The sequence below is a fragment of the Natator depressus genome, chromosome 7 (assembly GCF_965152275.1).
Source record: "Natator depressus isolate rNatDep1 chromosome 7, rNatDep2.hap1, whole genome shotgun sequence".
Taxonomy (NCBI): Eukaryota; Metazoa; Chordata; order Testudines; family Cheloniidae; genus Natator; species Natator depressus.
Genome location: NC_134240.1, coordinates 2,021,391 through 2,042,264, shown reverse-complemented (window position 1 = coordinate 2,042,264; position 20,874 = coordinate 2,021,391). Strand labels below are relative to the sequence as shown.

Below are 20,874 nucleotides of genomic sequence, written 5' to 3'. Positions count from 1 at the left end.
CGTCTCTTTCCTGAGAGATGCTGCAGTTATTTCAGACTCCCTTTTCTGCCCAGAATAGTTGCGTGCCAATATCGGAACAATAAACTCGTGTGGTGCTCTGCCAAGGTGATGCCCCCCCCACACACGCACACACACAACTGTGCAGGGATGAATTTCACCCAGTGCCCCAAACACTGAAATCTCTGCTCAGGTTAGATGCAAACTCCCTCTGGTGTCTAGAGAAACTGAGTCAGTCCCCTCAGGATTTGGCCCATGTATTGAAAACCCTCACAGGCTGCCTGTGCAATGCAGTGCAATTTACAGTCTGCTCTTCATTCCCTTCAGAGACCCAACCCCCACGAAACAAGTGTGGTAACCAAAAAAGTTGTCCCGAAAACTCATTTGCCTTTAAAGTCATGAGTGGAGCAGCCAATGTTGTTGGGCCTTCGATGTGCTTTGAAAATACCATGTAAGTACTGAAGTAGCACACCAAAACACCATGTTACACTGAAGGTAGGAAGGACTCTCTCGGGAGAGGACTTGGAGGGGTTGGCTGAGCAGCCTTGAGGGAGGAACCTTAGCAGCAGCCAAGCCTGGGGAGAGGGATTCAGCCGCTCTTTGTCATGTTGTTAATTTCTTTGCTTGACAAAAGCAGACTCAGGCAAGGGACAAGTTTGGACCCTACATAGTATGTGGGCTGTGCGTGGGAGGAACCTGGGGACGGCACCTGCTCGCAGAACAGGAGAAGAAAGCCTGCTGGGTAACAATGGTGATGGGCACAGGCACAAATGGGGTTGAAACCCCTTTGAAAACAGGTCTCCCTGCTGCTGTGTTCATGGACATTGCAGCTGGCCTAAACCAAACCCTGCGGACGCCCTTTTCAAATGGCTGTGCTGGGCTCTTTCCTTTGCACGGACATTGCTAGGATGATGCTACTTGCCATTTTATTCTCTGCGCTTTATTTCCAGTATCATGAGTGGCGTGAAGAGCAACGTTGGCAGAGGGTTAAACATCGCACTAGTAAACGGTGAGTTCTCGGAGTGGGAATCATTCTCCTTTTTACACAGGGTGCCCTGTCCCGCACCGACTGCAGGGCTGCAGCCCCAGCCATTTCGATGCATTTGGGCAGCTGCTCACCTCCATGAGTAACTGATCAGTAATGACTCCTTGGGCTCTAGGTTTATAGCTAGTTACCGATTTAATTATTAGTTGGCTGTCTCTCAATTAACTAATGCTTGCCCAGCAAATACAGGGCCAGATCCCAGTTAGTGGAGGTCCAGCCCAGGTTCAGCTCACACCAGGTGAAGATCTGACTCTTGCATTGCAGAGCATTAAGTAGCATTATTGGGCCCACTCCGGAAATCCTTAGTCGGGCAAACTCCTGTTGAACAGCATTCACTCCGTTTTCATCTAATCTTGCTGGGACAGGGACCTCAGGGTTTGGCCCCTTATTGGCTGCTGACCAAAAACATATTGATTCCTGAAGTAAACCTCCCTGGTCATTTAACTTTTCTTTGTACTCTCCCTGTTAGTCCCAGCACCCCCTGCTGAGTTTCCCAGAGTGGGCAAAATCACTGGCCCGATGCCGAATTTGGCACAGGCCCCAGAAACACAGACTGACACTGCTGGCTGGGCACTGAACAGAGCCAAGTCCCTCATCCTGCCGGTCTCCAGAAAGATACGGTGGCAATGAGAAAATAGCTGGGAGGTTCAGAGCTCAATGGGTGTCAACACAGCTCAGGGTTTAAATAGCAATCCCCACAAAAAGCACAGAGCTTTAACCAGGTAGCTCCCCCACGGGGAGGAAAGCGGGCTAAGCAAGCCGTGCCCCGGCAGAGTTAATGGAAGGTGGTCAGGTATCAATAGGTTTGCCCTGAGTCTCTCCTACTGCTGGACATAACATGGCACCCCTTAGGAACCCATTTAGCAGGAGCTGGGGCATAAGCCACTGGGACAGACAATAAAAGACACTGTAGCTTTGTCTCTCCACTCACTGGCATCCTTAACCCGAGAACTGAATTCTCTGGTCGGCATTTCAGGGAAAGGGCCCAGCTCCGGCATGAAGGAGCTGCCATGCCCCCGCAATGGGAGCTCAGCTTGGCAGCTTGAAGTCAATCTGGCAAAAGGCCAATTATCAGAGAACGTCTCCGGTAGAAAGAGAGACCCCAGGGCCCCACTGTTACTCTGCCCGGGTGGTTCTATTGCAATCAGGGGAGCTGTGCAGGCAGGAGACGAGGGTAATGCAGCAGTGAAAGGGGCCCAGGGTGCACCTAGGTGTATCCAATTGCAGGATCAGGATCCTGAGCTATGCATTTAGTTCCATGTGCCATTAATCTTCATTTCCATTGCTCCCGCAAAACTCATGCTAGTGAAATGGAATTCCATAGTTACTGAGCAAACATTAATAATAGATGCCTGCTTCCATTGGTTTTGCTGGCAAAGACGGCTTTCCATACTATGGCAGTGAACATAATGAACATAATTTGTTGGGAAAGAATCAATATGGTTTTTGTAAAGAGAAATCATGCCTCATCAATCTACTAGAATTCTTTGAGGGGGTCAACAAGCATGTGGATCAGAGGGATCCAGTGAATGTAGTCTACTTAGATTTTCAGAAAGCCTTTGACAAAGTCCCTCACCAAAGGCTCTTAAGCAAAGTAAGCTGTCATGGGATAAGAGGGAAGGTTCTCTCATGGATTAGTAACTGGTTAAAAGATAGGAAACAAAGGGTAGGAATAAATGGTCAGTTTTCAGAATGGACAGAGTTAAATAGTGGTGTCCCCCAGGAGTCTGTACTGGGACCAGTCCTATTCAACATATTCATAAATGATCTGGAAAAAGGGTAAACAGTGTGGGGACAAAATTTACAGATGATACAAAACTACTCAAGATAGTTAAGTCCCAGGCAGACTGTGAAGAGTTACAAAGGGATCTCACAAAACTGGGTGATGGCAACAAAATGGCAGATGAAATTCAATGTTGATAAATGTGAAGTAATGCACATCAGAAAACAGAATCCCAACTATACATATAAAATGATGGGGTCTAAATTAGCTGTTACCGCTCAAGAGAGATCTTGGAGTCATTGTGGATAGTTCTCTGAAAACATCCACTCAATTTGCAGAGGCCATCAAAAAAGCTAACAGAGTGTTGGGAATCATTAAGAAAGGGATAGATAATAAGACAGAAAATATCATATTGCCTCTATAGAAATCCATGGTATGCCCACATCTTGAATACTGCTTGCAGATGTGGTTGTCCCGTCTCTAAGAAGATATATTGGAATTAGAAAAGGTTCAGAAAAGGGCAACAAAAATTATTAGGAGTATGGACCGTCGCCATATGAGGAGAGATTAATAAGATTGGGACTTTTCAGCTTGGAAAAGAGACAACTAAGGGGGGATATGACAGAGATCTATAAAATCATACCTGGTGTGGAGAAAGTAAATAAGGATGTGTTATTTACTCCTTCTGATAACACAAGAACTAGGGGTCACCCAATGAAATTAATAGGCAGCACGTTTAAAACAAACAAAAGGAAGAATTTCTTCACACAACACACAGTCAACCTGTGGAACTCCTTGCCAGAGGATGTTGTGAAGGCCAGGACTATAACAGCGTTCAAAAAAAGAACTAGATAAGTTCATGGAGGATAGGTCCATCAATGGCTACTAGCCAAGCTGGGCAGGGATGGTGTCCCTAGCCTCTGTTTACCAGAAGCTGGGAATGGGCGAGGGGATGGATCACTGGATGATTACCTGTTCTGTTCATTCCCTCTGGGGCACCTGGCATTGGCCACTGTCGGAAGACAGGATACTGGGCTAGATAGACCTTTGGTCTGACCCAATATGGCCGTTCTTATGTTCTTAAGGAAAGACCATTTCCAGTACGGCCGCTACGTGTTCTGGTGGCGAGGCTGGGAGTTTAATGGGGATAGGGTGGCCCGTGGCAAGCAGGGCAAGGCACGGCCGCCGGCAGGAGACCACCGCTTGGGAAGAGCTGGTCTGTTGTCCCAGCCCCAGCACAGGTCAGTAGGACCAGAGTTACGTTACACTGTGAGGTTCGGGGCACTGAGTAGCATTCTCCTGTGCTGGAAACCAATGCAGCCAGTGTCTGAGGGAGCAGCAGGGCTGACCTGCCATGGGGACCCCACACGGGATCCTGGCTAACACGTCTGATTGGCTGGCCTGGGATGCCAGGGGAGTGCCCGGGAGAGGGACATTTGCACACGCCTTTGACCGCCCACAGCCTACCCTTCTTCCTCTCCTCCTGCCCCCGGGCCACGTGGATGGAGATGTGAGCTCGTGGCCCTCCCCTCTCCTCCCCTGCTGGGGAGGCTGGGAGTGCTGTTGACGCGCAACTGCTCCAGAGTCTCCCGTCCCCAAACAGACTGTGCCCAGCCCCCTGCTGCATCAGAAGTGGGGCGAGGAGACTCCCGGGCCCTTCCCCTGCATCCCGCAGACCCAGGCAGAGAGATCTAGCAGAGAATGGACATCCCCGTCAGCATGGGATGGTATTATCAGTGATAGCACAGCCTGCCACCTGCGTGTCACACCTCGGCACTCCAATGCACCGAGCAGGTTAGCGGGCAGCCTCTGGAGTCTCTGAGGGGCACGGCGTGAGACTGTCCAAGAGCGTTCAGTTCCTGCCGATCCTAGTTTGCTCCTGCCCGACTGGGAGAGTGGGCAGCGGTGTGATAAAGACGGAGATGGAGACACCCCAGCTGCTCCTGAGCCTGGCTACAGACACCACAGATTGTCAAAATCTGCCCACACATCCACCTAGCCCCACAGATGTCAGGGGGCTGCATGGGTGTCAGAGCAGAAGTGGGTCCACTGAGGAGGCCAAGGGTTTAACGTAGGGGGTTGGTCTTAAGGAACCTTGCATTCCTCCAACGTACTCCGCTCTTTTTAGAATGAAAACCTTCACTGTCATTTATCAGCAGCATCGCTGCAGATTGACGGACTCTGTGGGGTGTGAATTTAGCACTCAGGAATTCCTAGGAAGAGCTCACACAGGCCTGGGGCAATCCACATTGAGCTTTTCATTACGGAATTGTGTGAGATCAGCACTCCACGCTTTCCTTCTGCTGGTGTCATTTCTCTCTTTGGCAGCTCGGGCCCCTCTCCCTGGGATCGGGGGGTGCTGCCATTGCCTGATTTAATGTTTTCATTCCACATTATGGTCCCAATCCTGCAATCGGATCCACCAGCTCAGACCATTCTGGAGCTCCATTGAGCCTCCTCTGCTGGTGGCACAAGGATCTGTTCTAGTTGGTCCCTTTTGCTGAGCTAGGACCTAAAATGAACTGATGGCCATTCAGCCTGGTGTCACTTATTTTAGCAGCTCCGCTCATTCAACAGCGCTAGATCCTTTCCCCACTACCAGATCATTGTGCTAATCCCATAGTTCCAGTCACAGGCACCGTGTCCTCTACAAAGTGCAGGATTGCATCAAGGAGCAATTCTGCACATATTCCACTGGATACATGAGCTGAACAGAAGGACTAAACAATGCATTTCTGTCACAAAGCTTACAGTTTCGAAAGTAATTGCGCTATTTCATTTCCCACTTTAGGAACAAATGGCCAGCTCATGAAAACCGACGTCTTCGACATGTATTCTGGAGGTAGGGCTTTGCTTTCCCTAAACACTCAGCATCTACCAGCACTTCACTTTTATAGTAAGATCCAGAGAATTGCAAGCAGTATTGATAACTAGCTCCTTCTACCTTCTCATCTGTTTACTCACTAGTAAAATGAAATGGACCTACGCAGTGCTGCCAACTCTTGCTATTTCTGTTTGGTGTTTTCCTTAAGCCCGTACTCCTGGAATCATGTTATTAAATGAGACTCTTGGGTTTTATATTTTTTTTAAAAAAGGACATTTCTGGCCCTCGTGGCTGTGGAGAAAAGCTTGAAAACGTGCCCCCTAATGTCTCAATAAACAAGGCGCATAAAAAGATCCATATTTATTATTTTTAAAGTATTGTGATTATTAAACCAATGAGACCTGACTCATGGTTTTTGAACACTGGGGTTTGGCAATCTTGTTTTATGTAGCTTGTTTTCTTCCCCTCCTATCACAGAGTAAATTACAGATTCAATGTATGGATGCTAAGTCGCTTTCTGCATTAATCACATCCATCTAAAAGCATGTTTTTAAAAAACAGTCTTTATCTTCCTATAGAAATCCCCCTCGCTCTGCTCACATGAATTATCTTGCAGGTTTTAATGGGATGCCTCTTGTGAGTGAACGGGACAGTACTGGGCCCACGTTTTGTGTCGTGTAGATACTACAGTGCCCAGATGCCAGCCCTTCTGAAACGTGTATCTAGCAGTTGGCCGATCACAAAGCGCAGAGTACGTGGTGTTAGCTCTGTAAAAAAGCTCATCCATAGGTTGTATGCTGAACTCCCCAAGGATCTCCATGGGGCTGTTCTCCATTAGGAATGTCATTGCTCAGTGTCTTCCAGCCAGAGAACCCTCCAACCTGCAGTCTGATGGGGGGAAATTCCTTAACTGCCATCGCACTCTTGGCTTTCCAGCATGATTATTCCACCTGCCAGTATCCAAGAGGCCAAATTCTGCATGCGGGTACACCTCTACTACCCTATTGCAGGCAGCAGAGGGCAGGATTGGGCACTGCGGGGCCAGCCCCTCAGCTGGTGTCAATCAGCGTGGGGCTGTTAACAACAGTGGAGATACACCAAGTTACACCAGCTGAGGATGTGGCTCTAGATGTTTAATTTGAAACCGATGTGGAAAGAACAGAGGGACAAGTCACTTACGCTCTGCGAGTGCAATTCACCTGTGCGGGGAGGCAGCGCTAGGCTCAGGAACCACTCGAGCCCGCAGAGGGGCTTAACTGGCTCTTAGGGCTTGTTTCGGGCCTTCTGCACAGGATGACTATCACTTTCCGGGGCTAAGGGCTCGGTGTTTCCTGTGGGCTGCAAAGCACCCTCAGCCGTCCTGGACGTCTGGGTGCTCAGCCGTGTACAGGATTAGACCCGTTCTGCCCAAGAGCTCTTTATGCCTTCCTACCCCGCCTGTGGCTGTGCACCGGCTGCACATTTGCTGCGCAGGAGGCCCCAGGCATTGTCAGTCCAGAAGCTGCAGTTCTCCGCAGGTCCCTAGACAGAGCCTTACACTGAAGAATCTCAAGTGACTACAGTAGGTACCGGTAACGGTTGCAATGGAGTCTCAAAGTGCTAGCTAATCTGCAACCAATTTTATGTAGCTAACTAGGGCTGCAAACATGCAGTTGGATCAGACCGTTGTACCTAGGTGTATCCGATTGCAGGATCAGGATCCTGAGCTATGCATTTAGTTCCATGTGCCATTAATCTTCATTTCCATTGCTCCCACCAGACTCATGCTAGTGAAATGGAATTCCATCGTTACTGAGCAAACATTAATAATAGATGCCTGATGCCTGCTTCCACTGGTTTTGCTGGCAAAGACGGCTTTCCATACCATGGCCGTGAGAGAAATTAGCTCTGCACATGGTGCAAAGGGCCCAATCCTGCAAAGTGCAAGGGACCGTCTGCAAATTGGGGACTGCCTTCGAACACATTGAAGATAAAAGGTGCTGAGGGGGCATTCGGCACCTGCTCCAATCCTACCCCAAAATGTGGAGAAATTAATTTTCAGCTGAACAGTTCTCCCCAAGGCAGAACATTCTATGCACAGTTGTTGTGTCTCTGAGGCCTGGTCATTAACCCACTCCATGGAACCGCCCAGTGGGTATGGGAGGTGGCAGTTGTCTTTGATCCTAATGAGTTTAGCCCAATCACTTTTAGCTGATTGATCAGCAAGGAGGTATTTTATTAATTAGCCTAAATGATGCTGTGTGATGAACTTTGATTTAAACCATGTTGGATAGGAAAGCTATAAATAATACTTTACGGAAATGGGCTCATTTGGCTCACCAGGGAAACCCAAAGGAGAATAATTGGAAAGGAAATTATTAGTGGAAGACAGACGCCATCTTTCAAAAACCATAGCCTTTCCATACGGTCAGGACCTCAGTATCCGAGTAGCTAGTCAAATAACTTAAGGTTCATTGCAGTAAGATCTCTGTGCAATTTTTTTCTAACATAAAGCATGATTAAATGAAACCAGTATGCATGTTATGCCAGGCAAGAGTAATTGTGTAGAAGTTACATTGCTGTCTATTGTCTGAAACAGGTCTGTTCTCTTCACCTCAATGTGCTGCGAATTCAGTCTGACTTGGAAAATGCTGTTGTATGGGTGAAATTCTCCTCTGCAATTCACGCTGCGGACTCTCCCAGGACTGTAGGACATAGTGCTTATGCTGGCCACTATCCCTGTGCAACATCTGTTGGGAAACTGGTTGTGGCTGGGTACCAGGTCTTTTAGCAGAATGTTTCCATTGATTTTCTTTTCTTTACCAGATATCAATCTGTTACTGGACTTCCTGAAAGCAATCCAAAGTGGCACTATAGTGATAGTTGCCTCCTACGATGATCCAGCAACAAAGTAAGTACAATCCAAGGAGGTGATGTTTGATTTCCAAGGGCCAGTCCTTCACCCACAAAGTCAATGGCAAATCTCTCGTTCGGTTCTGGGGGAGCAGGATCAGACCCCAGGTCCATACAGACAGTCCTTGCATTGCAATCAAAACTGGATTAAGGTAACGTGCTCTACAGGGAGCTACCCCTTGAGACCATTCAGAAACCTCAGACGATGCAGAATGCAGCTGTCTGCTTGCCAGTCACCATGTGTCAGGCGGAGAACACATTACGCATTACACCAGTGCTCAGGAAGCTGCACTGAATGTCCCCCAGGAGCTCTGGACCATCACGAACCTCCCCACCTTCTTCCCCAAGTGCAAGGCACATTTCTTTGACCTGCCGTCTATACCAAACATATCACAACAGGTACATTACCCAATTATTATAAAAATTATAATGATATGGTTTTAAAAACTCCAAACCCAGCACTCCCCTGCACACACTTCTCCCCCAGAGGAGAAGATGAAAGAACAAATAGGTGACAGCTGTTTGTCAAGTTGCGTAATGCCCAATGGGAAGACTCAGCACTATGCTGGTGAGCGCGTTGCACCGATCCGGAACCTGGCTGGAACGGCAGTGCAGGCTTCCCTTGAGAGGATGAGGGAGCTGCTACCCAGCTCTCCTGTTTTCCCTTTTTCTCCTAGGCTGAACGATGAAGCACGGACGTTACTCACCAACCTGGGAAGTAGCCACGCGAGCAAGCTGGCCTTCCGAGACAACTGGACTTTCGTGGGTGCAAAAGGGCTCAAGGATAAAAGCCCCTATGAACAGGTATTTTCCCCTCTCCCCCAAGAGGAAGCCTGTGGCCTTGGTTAGTAGTAGGACCACTTCTGCCTGAGCTGCTACCATTCAGGCTGTCCTGTCTCCTGCAGGTATTCGTTTGACTCGGACAAATTCTTTTTTTTTTTTTTTTAAAGCCTGGCAAGTGCCTGGCTCTGGCCGTAGTTCAGCGAGACCATGTGGCACACACAGGCAAATCCAAAGCTTGCCCTCTGTTCCCTTGCACTGCTGTACAGCCGCACGGAACTGGAGGAACCTGCCAGGCCTCGCATGCAAACGGACAAATCGAACGTCCCCTTCTGCAGCCCAGTTCCTGTGCCCCACACTGAGACGCTGCACAGGGCTGACCTCCAGTGGGGCACTCTTCACACACGTGCACTGGAGAAGCCCGGGCCATAGAGAACGTGTGAGGCAAAATGCTTCTGTCCTAATTCCAGCTGTCTCCAAAGCCACCAATTGAGAAGCCACTGCACAGGTCTCCCAGTGACCGCAACTGTGCAGCAGCAGAGACATGTCCTGTGTGCCCCAAGACATGACTGTCTCCTATGTATTCCCCTCTCCACGCAGTCTTGTGCTGCTCCTGCACAGACAGTCTGCACGGGCAGATGGGAGCCTGGAGCCACCTCTGCTCCTTCCAGCACACACTGGTGCTGCTTTTGCATGTGTGGTCAAAAATGTATAGAGTCAGAACTGGGTTGATAATTCTGTAATGGCATAATCTTTATACCCTAAGGGTAAGCACCTGAACTTTCTGCACTGTCTGCTGAAAATGTACCCTTCATCTTGCATATACTATTCACTAACTAAATGGCAGGTCCACTAAAGGACAACAGCCTACTACCACTACCAGCTAATGGAGCTTCTCCTTTAGCTCAAGCGGTAGAGCTCTGTGCTGCAGGGCTGAACATCCATGTTCCAAGCCGTGCTGACAATGCATGCAGGGGAGATGACATTATACCCACATTATACTGATTATCTGTCGTCTTGTAAATCTGACATTCCCTTCTGCCCTTGCCAAACCCTCTGCTTTATTTCATTTTTCCCCCTCCAAAGTACTTAAAAAATGAAGCGGCAAAAAACAAATATGACGGCTGGCCGGAAGTTCTGGAAATGGAAGGCTGTCTCCCAAAGAAGATGGATTAACAGTGTGCTGAAGTCAAAACAACGCCCGCATCGAGCCTTATTTAACAATACATTCCTGTTTGGCTGGAAGATGGCATTTCCAGCTGAATCCAGCATATGAACTGATCCCAGCTCCGTGACAGCACAAGCCAACTGGCTGTTTTCAAATCACCAACCAACTTATAACGGTATCTGAACGCTGCTTTAAAACCGTGTTGGCTATGGTATACTACACCAGCTATGAAGTCACAGCAAATGTCTAATCTTCCAACATGCTGCTTTATTATATTAATACAGCACATGTTGAGGTGAAGGCAGCAGTGTCAATACCAGGCATTTAATTTTTCTGTCTGTCTCAAAACAGTAAGTGCACAACCCCACTTGGGAAGAAATTGCTTCAGCTTCTGCTTCTTGAGTTGTTAAAAGTGATGTTCCCAGTTAAATCTCCCACGTTGTTGCCAAGAAAAGAGATCAGCAGGCAGGGGGCTTCTCAGCCTGGCTGACAAAGGCAGAACAAAATCCAGTGGCTGGAAGTTGAGGTTAGATCAATTCAACCTTGAAATAAGATGCCATTTCCTAGCAAGACGAGGGATTAAACATCGGAACAGCTTGCTGGGGAGGTGGTGCGCTCGCTGTCACTTGGAGTCTTTGAGACAAGTTTTTATATCTTTTTTAAGTATACACTTTAACCCAGCTTCTAGGAGAAATTCTAAAGCCTTTGGGGGGCGTGGGAGGGGTGGATGTCATGGTGGCCTTGGAATGTGGGAATCTATGACTCCCCCTGTTCGTTCCCTTCCTTCATGGGCCACGGGGAGGCCAGGAAGCCCTGCACTGCCCTCAGCATGCTTGTAACACCTGCAGTTCTGCATTATGAGAATAACTGTAATCAAATCTCATGCTTCAGGGCCATAGCCGGTCACCTACAGTGGTCAGGAAGGGATCTTTCTGCCCAGTGAACTGCTGGACTGATGTGTTCTGAGATTTTTTTTTCTCTCCTTCCTCTGAAGCATCAGGGATTGGGCACAGCCAGAGTCAGGACACAGGGCAGGGTGCACCAGAGCTCAGGTGGTCCAGCAAATCCTCTTTCTTGGCTGCCTGGCTGGTGAATCTGGCTCACATGTGCAGGGTCAGACTGATCCCCAGATCTGTGGTCAGGAAGGAATTTCACCCCAGCTCAGTTTGGCAGGGACCATGGGTGGTGGATTTCGCCTTCCTCTGAAGCATGCGGCTGGATCACCTACTTGGATCATCTGGGCATGTGTCACCTAATCAATTCCCCACCATTGCAGTAGCCTCAGGCACTGGTGACACCATGGTCCCTCCTTTACCCTGCCTGTAGCACCCAACAGTTTAGTCTCCTGACAAATTTACTCCTTTAGCCTAACTAAAGTCACTGGGCTAAATACAGGGGTCAGTGAGTGAAATTCTCTGGCCTACGATGTGCAGGAGGTCGGAGGAGATGGCCCAATGGTGCCTTCTGGTCTTAAACTCTATGAAACTATGTAACATTTTAACATTCTATCTTCAAATAGGTTTCAGAGGGGTAGCCATGTTAGTCTGTATCAGTGAAAACACCAAGGAGTCCTTTTGGCAACTTAGAGACTACCAAATTTATTTGGGCATAAGCTTTCATGGGCTAAAACCCACTTCATCAGATGCATGGAGTGAAAAATACAGTAGGTGCTGTAATATATATACTGCTTACTGTATTTTTCACTCCGTGCATCTGATGAAGTGAGTTTTAGCCCACGAAAGCTTATGCCCAAATAAATTTGTTAGTCTCTGTAGCAGGGTGGTCACCCACTCTGGGCCTGAAAAGGTTACAGCCAGCCCTGGGAGAGGGCTGGGGCTGGGAGCTAAAGACTAGGCTGATGGGGAAACAGCCACAGCTGGGGCCTCGCCCCAGTCAGGCCGTAGCTGGAGCTATAAAAGGCTGTGAGCCAGGAACTTAGGCAGTCTCTCTCTAGCAGTGGAGAGTGACGGGCCTGGCTGCTTGGGACCTCAGCAGGGTACCTAGAGTGGAGCAGGGCTAGGGAAAGGCCAAAGGAGATGGGGCGCTCCAGGCTGCAAAACCCCCAGCCTATAGGCCTCGCTGAAGGCCTAAAGCAGGTACTGGGGTTGCAGAGGGGCAGCCCAGGGGTAGGCAAAGGCAGCAGGTCCAAACCCCCCTTGCCGATGATGAGTGGTTTACAGACTGCAGTCCGCCCCAGTGAGCAGGGGCTAGATGGGGACTGGCAGTAGCCACTGAGGCAAGGTGGAGATAGAAGGTGGGGATTCCCCAGGGAGGGGAGACCTAGACTGCAGGGGTAGTTCAGGGGGCAGAACCCCGATGTAGAGGGGCACCGGGGTCCGGGAGGGACACAGGACCCGCAAGCAAGCAGGACACCAGCCTGCAGAGGGTGCTCCAGAGGCTGGAGAGCTCATTCCCAGGATGGCCAGCGGGAGGCGCTGCAGCAGTGAGCCTTGCCTCGCTACAGTCTCTGAGGTGCCACAAGGACCCCTCGTTGTCTATGTTCAGATAGTTTTCTCAGGGCGTGGTGATGCCTTCCAATATATGGTACCCAGTCCTCTCATTCAGATCCCAGTCAGTGCACCTGCTTGCACGCCAGAGGGTGTTTCTGCAGGATACCTGCATACCAGAGGGTGAAGTCAACATTTTAGATTATTAGCGCCTGAAGGAGCCATAATCCAGACAGCAGAACTCCCAGTGAAGTCAATGGGCCAGTGATGAAGTCAATGGACCGTTGAGTCCGATGGGACAGTTTGCACAATGTGCGAAGTTACCTTCATGTGCACGTCTTTGCAAGAATCAGGGCCTCAGCTTGAAAGGTCTTTGTGGCAGGCAGGGGCCAACTTTTACTCTATGGACAGCATCCAGCCAGGGGCCCTGTCCTGGTTGTCTCACTTGGACCATCAGCCTTGGGACAAAGTACTGGGCACTGCCGGGGCCCCAGGGCTCACTGGAGCGCCTCTCTCCCCTCCCCTTGCCCAGCGGGGAGGCTGGGGAAGTTGTTGTGTGTGACGTCTTTTGTCGGCGTTCCCTGGGTTTGATTCCCGCCAGCCAGAGAGGCTTTACTGCGTGTCGTTGGGGTTGTACCTGCTCAAGTGTCCCAGCAGCTCACAGGGCGAGTGTGGGGAGTCCAGAGAGTCCAGAATCATTGCCGGGGGTGGGTTTGCTCTTCTACGTCACACACGCAGGGATGCGGGTTTCTTGCTTTCAGACATTTATCAGAAATAAATTATCTACTTTATACGGGGTCTCTGGTTCTGGGAATATCAAATAGCTGAACGATGGGGAGTTTGGGATTTTTTGAGTCTCTAATAAAATTTTTAACCAATGATGCTAACCGGCTCATTTTTGGGGAGCGTCACACTGCGGAGCTGGGGGGCCAGATCAGGCAGCACAAGGGTGGATGAATTGTAACTGGGATAAAATAACCTTGTGTTCTCATTTCAAATGACCACATCTGAGCTTGCATAGTCCCCTGAGAATAAAGCCCTAAAAGTCACTGTGGCATGTGCAGTGAACAGGTCAGCCTACCACCTGGCTGGGTCCATGCACCTCTCAGTGCAGGAGCGCATGGTGCGGGTCACGGAGACCTTTACAGCCTGTGCAATGAGATCTGACGGGCGAGGGAGGCAGAGGGGACTAGTGGTTAAAGTCAGGGCTCTGTGCCCAACTCTGCCACTAATATGCTGTGGAATCTGACTTCTAAGCATGGGAAAGATGCAGTTGGAAGCTGCTTTTTCCTTTCTCCCTCGCTCGTTGAACAAAGGGGCGCTGCTGAGAAGGACGTGCCTGAGCATTTAAAACCATACGAAAACCTTTCTTCACACAGCACCAAGCAAACCTCTGGAACTCACTGCCCCTGGAGCTCCCTGAGACAAACAGGGCTGGAAGGAGGAGAAGGGAGCCACTTCTGGCCCCCTGTGGTGAGCTAGTCCTAACACTGCAGTGCCAGACCCCCAGGATGAGAGCACCACTCCGCTGGGGGGAGAGAGAGTAGGCTTGCCTTACAGAAGCTGGCAACCCCGTATGGGCACCAGTTTGGGATCAAGAAGTGCGTACTGGGTGCTGCTGCTGTGGAGGTTTGCGTTGCATAGCATGCCTTGGCCATCCATGCAGAGAGGGGGATTTCTGTGCAGGGATCTTCCCAGTCTGCATGAAATGGGGGAAGACATTGTGCTGTCCGGGACTGGATACCGTGCTAGATGATCCACTGGACTGAGCTCGTATTGACATTCCTGTGAGAAATCTGAGCAGGGAAGGGACTGGGGCCATGCACCAAAATGAGCAGACCACGTCCCTGACATGATCCATGGAGAGAAATCAGGATTGAATCTTTCTCTGATCTATGCTCAACCAGAAGTTAGGAGCTTGATGCAGGAATTAGTGGGTGGAATCATGTTATATGTGAGGTCAGATCATAATGACCCCTTGTGACTTTACAAACCTGTGAACCTTAAGCTACATGCTTCTTTATGGCTGGAGCCACTGGACATCCGCCAAGAGCACATGGGGGGTTGAACTCCCTGGGTTGTGGGAGGCACAAGAGTTGTTTCACTCAGTTCTCTTCCTGGCTGCAGATTTCCTTGCCTACTCATATGGGTAAGCAAGAGCCAGCCTGCAGCCTGGGCTGTGAGTGACTGGGGAGAACTTTGATACAGATAGGTTTGATTCTCCTCTCACCAGTGGAAATCAGAGCAACTCCAGGGAAGCAAAGCTCCAGTGGAGTTACAGGGGACACGCCAGTGGTTAAAAAACAAAAGGAGTCAGGAGAGAATCCGGCACCGTTACCCTTCACTGAGAGACACACTTGTGGCTATTGAGAAATGAAACTTCTGAAAGAGTGATAAACGCATTTAACAAGTTGAAGGAGTACTTGTGGCACCTTAGAGACTAACCAATTTATTTGAGCATAGGCTTTTCATGAGCTACAGCTCACTTCATCGGATGCATTCAGTGGAAAATACAGTGGGGAGATTTATATACACAGAGAACATGAAACAATGGGTGTTACCATTCACACGGTAACGGGAGTGATCACTTAAGGTGAGCTATTACCAGCAGGAGAGCGGGGAGGGGGAACACTTCAATCTCTTTGGTCACTCTATTACAGACCTAAAAGTTGCAATTCTTCAACAAAAAACTTCAAAAACAGACTCCAACGAGAGACTGCTGAATTGGAATTAATTTGCAAACTGGATACAATTAACTTAGGCTTGAATAGAGACTGGGAGCGGATGGGTCATTACACAAAGTAAAACTATTTCCCCATGTTTATTCCCCACCCCCACCCCCCACTGTTCCTCAGACGTTCTTGTCAACTGCTGGAAATGGCCCACCTTGATTATCACGACAAAAGGTTCCCCCCCACCCCACCCCACACACACACACACACTCTCCTGCTGGTAATAGCTCACCTTACCTGATCAGTCTGGTTACAGTGTGTATGGTAACACCCATTGTTTCATGTTCTCTGTGTATATAAATCTCCCCACTGTATTTTCCACAGTATGCATCCGATGAAGTGAGCTGTAGCTCACGAAAGCTTATGCTCAAATAAATTGGTTAGTCTCTAAGGTGTCACAAGTACTCCTTTTCTTTTTGCAAATACAGACTAACACGGCTGTTACTCTGAAACCTGTCATTTAACAAGTTGTAATGCTAGGTTCAAACCAGTAGGTGGAAACCTTCCCGCAGGAGAGCTGGGAACACAGGCTGCATGTTTAAAATCTCTACTAGAAAATCAAAGCCTGACAGCAGTGATTCACCTAATGCTTTGGAGTCTCACTAGATATCTGATGCTGAGTAAACTTCACCAGGGTCCCTACTAAGAGACTTCATGTAGATACGTAACTCCCTGTGTTTGCTGTGGATCTTATTCAGGGCAGAGTTGTACAGAATTTGGTAACAGCCCGTGGGCTATTCAGAATGCAGGGCTGCCTTTGACAGAGCCCCTTTGGGAGCGGGGAATGTCTGTACAAGTTCAAGAGGAGCAAGAGCCCCAAAGCCCTATTTCACAAACACATACGGCAAAACAGGCCAGCTCAGATGTGTCCCAGCTCAGCTCATGAGCCGAGCCACATTCAGATCTGACAGGTTTCAGAGTAACAGCCGTGTTAGTCTGTATTCGCAAAAAGAAAAGGAGGACTTGTGGCACCTTAGAGACTAACCAATTTATTTGAGCATAAGCTTTCGGAAGTGAGCTGTAGCTCACGAAACCTTATGCTCAAATAAATTGGTTAGTCTCTAAGGTGCCACAAGTCCTCCTTTTCTTTATTCAGATCTGAAACGCCTGTGTGCATCAAGTGCCTAAAGGCTGGGAAGATGTCTGGCCTAAAGCCTCTATTAGACTGCCTTCTGCCTCTTGAGCATGGTCTGGGCTAGGAAATCTAATGGCAGGTGAAAACGGTTGTCAGCAACCAGGTGAGCTGGATGGAGGAAGAACATGGGTTACCTGTAATTGTAGACCAGGACAAACTGTGTTCATGATTCTATAGTCTTTAATTTCATGGTCACATATGATTTTTTCCACCAGTCCTGGCCTCATTCAGTGCACAGCAGTGGTGCTGGAACAGTTTTTGGAGTTGGGTGCTGAGCTGCACCCCTCTTACCCCTGTCTGCGCCCCTCACCGCCCCCTAAAGCTGCGGCCGGGAGCAGGGATGTGGCTCTGGGAGGTGTGGACAGAGACAGGGTAAGGCAGCAGAGACTGGGCTCACAGCTAGGGGTGGGTGCAGAGCCCTGGGTGTGGGGCTGGTGGCTGGGACCATGCCTGTGGGTCAGGTGGCCAGGCAGAACACTGGGGCTGGCGGTGGAGCCCCCGGGCCCGGGGTCAGTGGGTGGGACCCCACATGCAGGCCGGTGGCTGGGTCCCTGAGGCGGGCAGAAGAGCCCCCAGGGCCAGCAGATGAAATCATTGTTGATAAATGCAAAGTAATGCCCCTTGGAAAACATAATCCCAACTATACATATAAAATGATGGTGTCTAAATTAGCTGTTACCACTCGAGGGAGATCTTGGAGTCATTGTGGATAGTTCTCTGAAAACATCCACTCAATGTGCAGCGGCAGTCAAAAAGCTAACAGAATGCTGGGAATAATGAAGAAAGGGATAGATAATAAGACAGAAAATATATTTCCTCTATATAAATCCATGGTATGCCCACATCTTGAATACTACATACAGATGCGGTTACCCCATCTCAAAAAAATTACATTGTAATCGGAAAAGATTCAGAAAAGGGAAACAAAAATGATTAGGGGTATGGAACAGCTTCCGAATGAGGAGAGAGTAATAAGACTGGGACTTTTTATCTTGGAAAAGAGACGACTACGAGGAGATACGATTGAGGTCTATACAATCATGACTGGTGTGGAGAAAGTAAATAAGGATGTGTTATTTACTCCTTCTGATAACACAGGAACTAGGGGCCACCAAATGAAATTAATAGGCAGCAGGTTTAAAACAAACAAAAGGAAGTATTTCTTCACACAACACACAGTCAACCTGTGGAACTCCCTGCCAGAGGATGTTGTGAAAGCCAAGACTATAACAGGGATCAAAAAAGAACTAGATAAATTCATGGAGGATAGGTCCAGCAATGGCTACTAGCCAGGATGGGCAGGGATGGTGTCCCTAGCCTCTGTTTACCAGAAGCTGGGAATGGGCGAGGGGATGGATCACTGGATGATTACCTGTTCTGTTCATTTCCTCTGAAGCACCTGGCATTGGCCATTGTCGGAAGACAGGACACTGGGCTCGATGGACCTTTGGTGTGACCCAGTATGGCCATTCTTATGACTGCAGGAAGGGACAGTCTGGTCTAGTAGATAAGATAAGATAGATAGATCAGGCATGCGGCCTGCTAGGGTAAGCCCCCTGGCAGGCCAGGCCAGTTTGTTTACCTGCCGTGTTCGCAAGTTCGGCCAATCACGCCTCCCACTGGCCGCGGTTCGCCGCTCCAGGCCAATGGGGGCTGCGGGAAGCAGCGCAGGCCAAGGGATGTGCTGGCCGCCACTTCCCGCAGCCCCCATTGGCCTGGAGCGGTGAACCGCGGCCAGTGGGAGCCGCAATCAGCCGAACCTGCGGACACAGCAGATAAACAAACTGGCCCCAGCCCGCCAGGGGGCTTACCCTGGTGGGCTGTGTGCCAAAGGTTGCTGATCCCTGAGATAGATAGTTGAGCATGACCCAGGAGAAGTGGGGTCTATCCCTGGCTTTGCCATATGTTCTTGTGAGAAATTGGCCAAGTCACTTAAACCAGCATTTTCACAGGTGGCCACAATCTGTGTGTTCCTCATTTCCTAGATGCCCAGTGAGAGACAGCGGAGGTCTAATTGTCAGGAGTGCGAACCACTCAGAATTAAAAAGAAAAGGAGGACTTGTGGCACCTTAGAGACTAACCAATTTATTTGAGCATAAGCATTTGTGAGCTACAGCTCACTTCATCGAATGCTATAGCTCACGAAAGCTTATGCTCAAATAAATTGGTTAGTCTCTAAGGTGCCACAAGTACTCCTTTTCTTTTTGCGAATACAGACTAACACGGCTGCTACTCTGAAACCTGTCACTCAGAAGTGTGACTGATGTCAATAAGAGGAAAAACTCAGGCACTCTGTGGGCTTTTTGGAGACTTTAGGCGAAGGACATGCAGTATTTATACAGCCTGGTATCTGCTTTTCCTGCAGGCTGCTCTGCGGCATTCCTGGGGTTCATGCAATATGAGGAGCTCAATCACACAGAATTAAGGCAATTTTGTTACATACAGAGACGCTCTTTCTGTTGCCTGCGAAAGAGGCCTAGGCCAAGCTAAAGAATAAAGGTCCACAGATCAATGCAAAATACCTAATCCACTTCTTAATAACCTAGGGCAGGGGCTGCACTCCTGACCCTGGGCCTTTGGCCTCTAGATTTCGAACCCTAGATCCCCTAACCCTAAAAACAATTAGGAAAAGTAAGCTGCAGTTTCTTTTCTTAAATACAAATAAAAGCAAAATTCCCTTTAATAACTTTCAAAGGTTATTGCAAAAAGCAGACAGACATCAAAATGATTAAACCGTCAGGAGCCTGCCTGGCATTTACCCTCGTACGAAGAGCCTTATGTGCTTTTCCAATACGTTTAATGAAGTCATGATTTCTCACAAATAAGTCCTCAACTGTGCTGTAAAAACACTGCTGTTAAAGCCAAGTGCTTATGCGCATACCCCATATCAGCGCTGAGAAACGAGGGCCATGTAACAACTGCAGTAGCTTTTCTAATACCACACGCCTCGTGCCTTGCCAGCGTTAATCTGTCAGCTGGTTTAATTCCCCTCAGAAAGCAGGGATTCCACGCGAGGGCAGATTAAATGCAAATTGTAAATATTTCCCACAAGGCCACGGTGTGGTTGTGGTTGGAGTGGAAGGATTTCCAAGGGGCCCTCAGGTTTCAGGCTCTGGGCAGAGACTCTACTTTTGATCCCGTGATTGAGCAATGAGTAAGGCGGGTCAAAAAACGGGGGCTTTAAAGTCAGGCGCCTAAATCCATATTTCGGCAGCTTGCCGAGCAGGCAGCTTTTCAGCAGTGCTGCAGCCGAGCAGCTCCCCCTAGCGGTACTGGACGCTAGTGATCACCCAGCACTTTGTAAAATCCACCCATGTTTCTAGGGGCCTAAGTGTGGCCTTAGGAGCCTGACTCTAGCCACTTTTTCTACAAAACCATTTGGCTGTGGTAGCTCCGCAAGGGGCGGTGGGTGCCCCAGAGGCTCCAGTCACTAGCGGTTTGAAAGGATTCTCCATGACTGAGATCGTCCCTGGTGAGTTTATTAAAGACCATTGCCAAGTGTCCTGAGTGGAACTGAGCCTCCCCATCTCACGTTGACTTCAACAGAAACAGAGGGTGCTCAGCACCGCACCGGATTGGCCCTGGGGGCTGTCTGAGCTGGGCAGAACTCCAGTTCAGCCAGAGTAAGCATGTAGGACAAGGCCTTTATACGGTGCGGTTCGGCGGTGGGTACCCACTGGGGCTAAGCCGCGCACACAGTTCACGTTATGTAACATCTTTGTTTAAGATGCTTGTTTGTGAGCAGCCGCAAGAACTTGCAGAAGTTGAAGAGCTGCCTGATTGGGATTGCAGACGCCGAGTGCAGGAGCCACAGCCTAGCCGCTGAATAATAATCCTGCATTCTTTCTCTTGGAAGTGGGGAAATGGGCTTATTTTTCAAGGCGTCTCCGCCAAGCCATCGTGAAGTGCAAGACAAATGGCTAGAGAGGATGGCACAAATCCACTAGCAAACAAGGACCTCCTAGTGCTGGGGCCCAGCCGAGCCCAGCAGGTTGAATTCTTTCACAGATCAGCTCTGCATTCTGTGACATCTTGGTCTGTCAAGTACAATTACTATAATCTTCCACAGCCTTTCAGAATAAGGAACCCAGCTTAGAAGCCAGGCATCTACGGGATGAAAGCTGCCTTTGT

The 20,874-nt window shown here is 49.1% G+C and overlaps 1 protein-coding gene across 6 annotated transcripts in view; it reads left to right on the top strand.

Annotated features, from left to right (window-relative positions):
* FAM3D (FAM3 metabolism regulating signaling molecule D) overlaps window positions 1-13,709 on the top strand; it is a 30,871-nt gene extending 17,162 nt beyond the window's left edge. For 5 of the 6 annotated variants that reach the window (XM_074957353.1, XM_074957354.1, XM_074957352.1 and 2 more), the window contains 6 exons: window positions 325-448; window positions 948-1,006; window positions 5,557-5,607; window positions 8,395-8,479; window positions 9,159-9,285; window positions 10,348-13,709. In XM_074957353.1, coding sequence (XP_074813454.1) covers window positions 325-448; window positions 948-1,006; window positions 5,557-5,607; window positions 8,395-8,479; window positions 9,159-9,285; window positions 10,348-10,437 — 536 coding nt within the window. In that variant the 3' untranslated portion in view covers window positions 10,438-13,709. The remainder of the gene's footprint in view (window positions 1-324; window positions 449-947; window positions 1,007-5,556; window positions 5,608-8,394; window positions 8,480-9,158; window positions 9,286-10,347) is intronic. The other variant, XM_074957356.1, reaches the window with a different exon arrangement.
* Window positions 13,710-20,874: the final 7,165 nt, after the last annotated feature.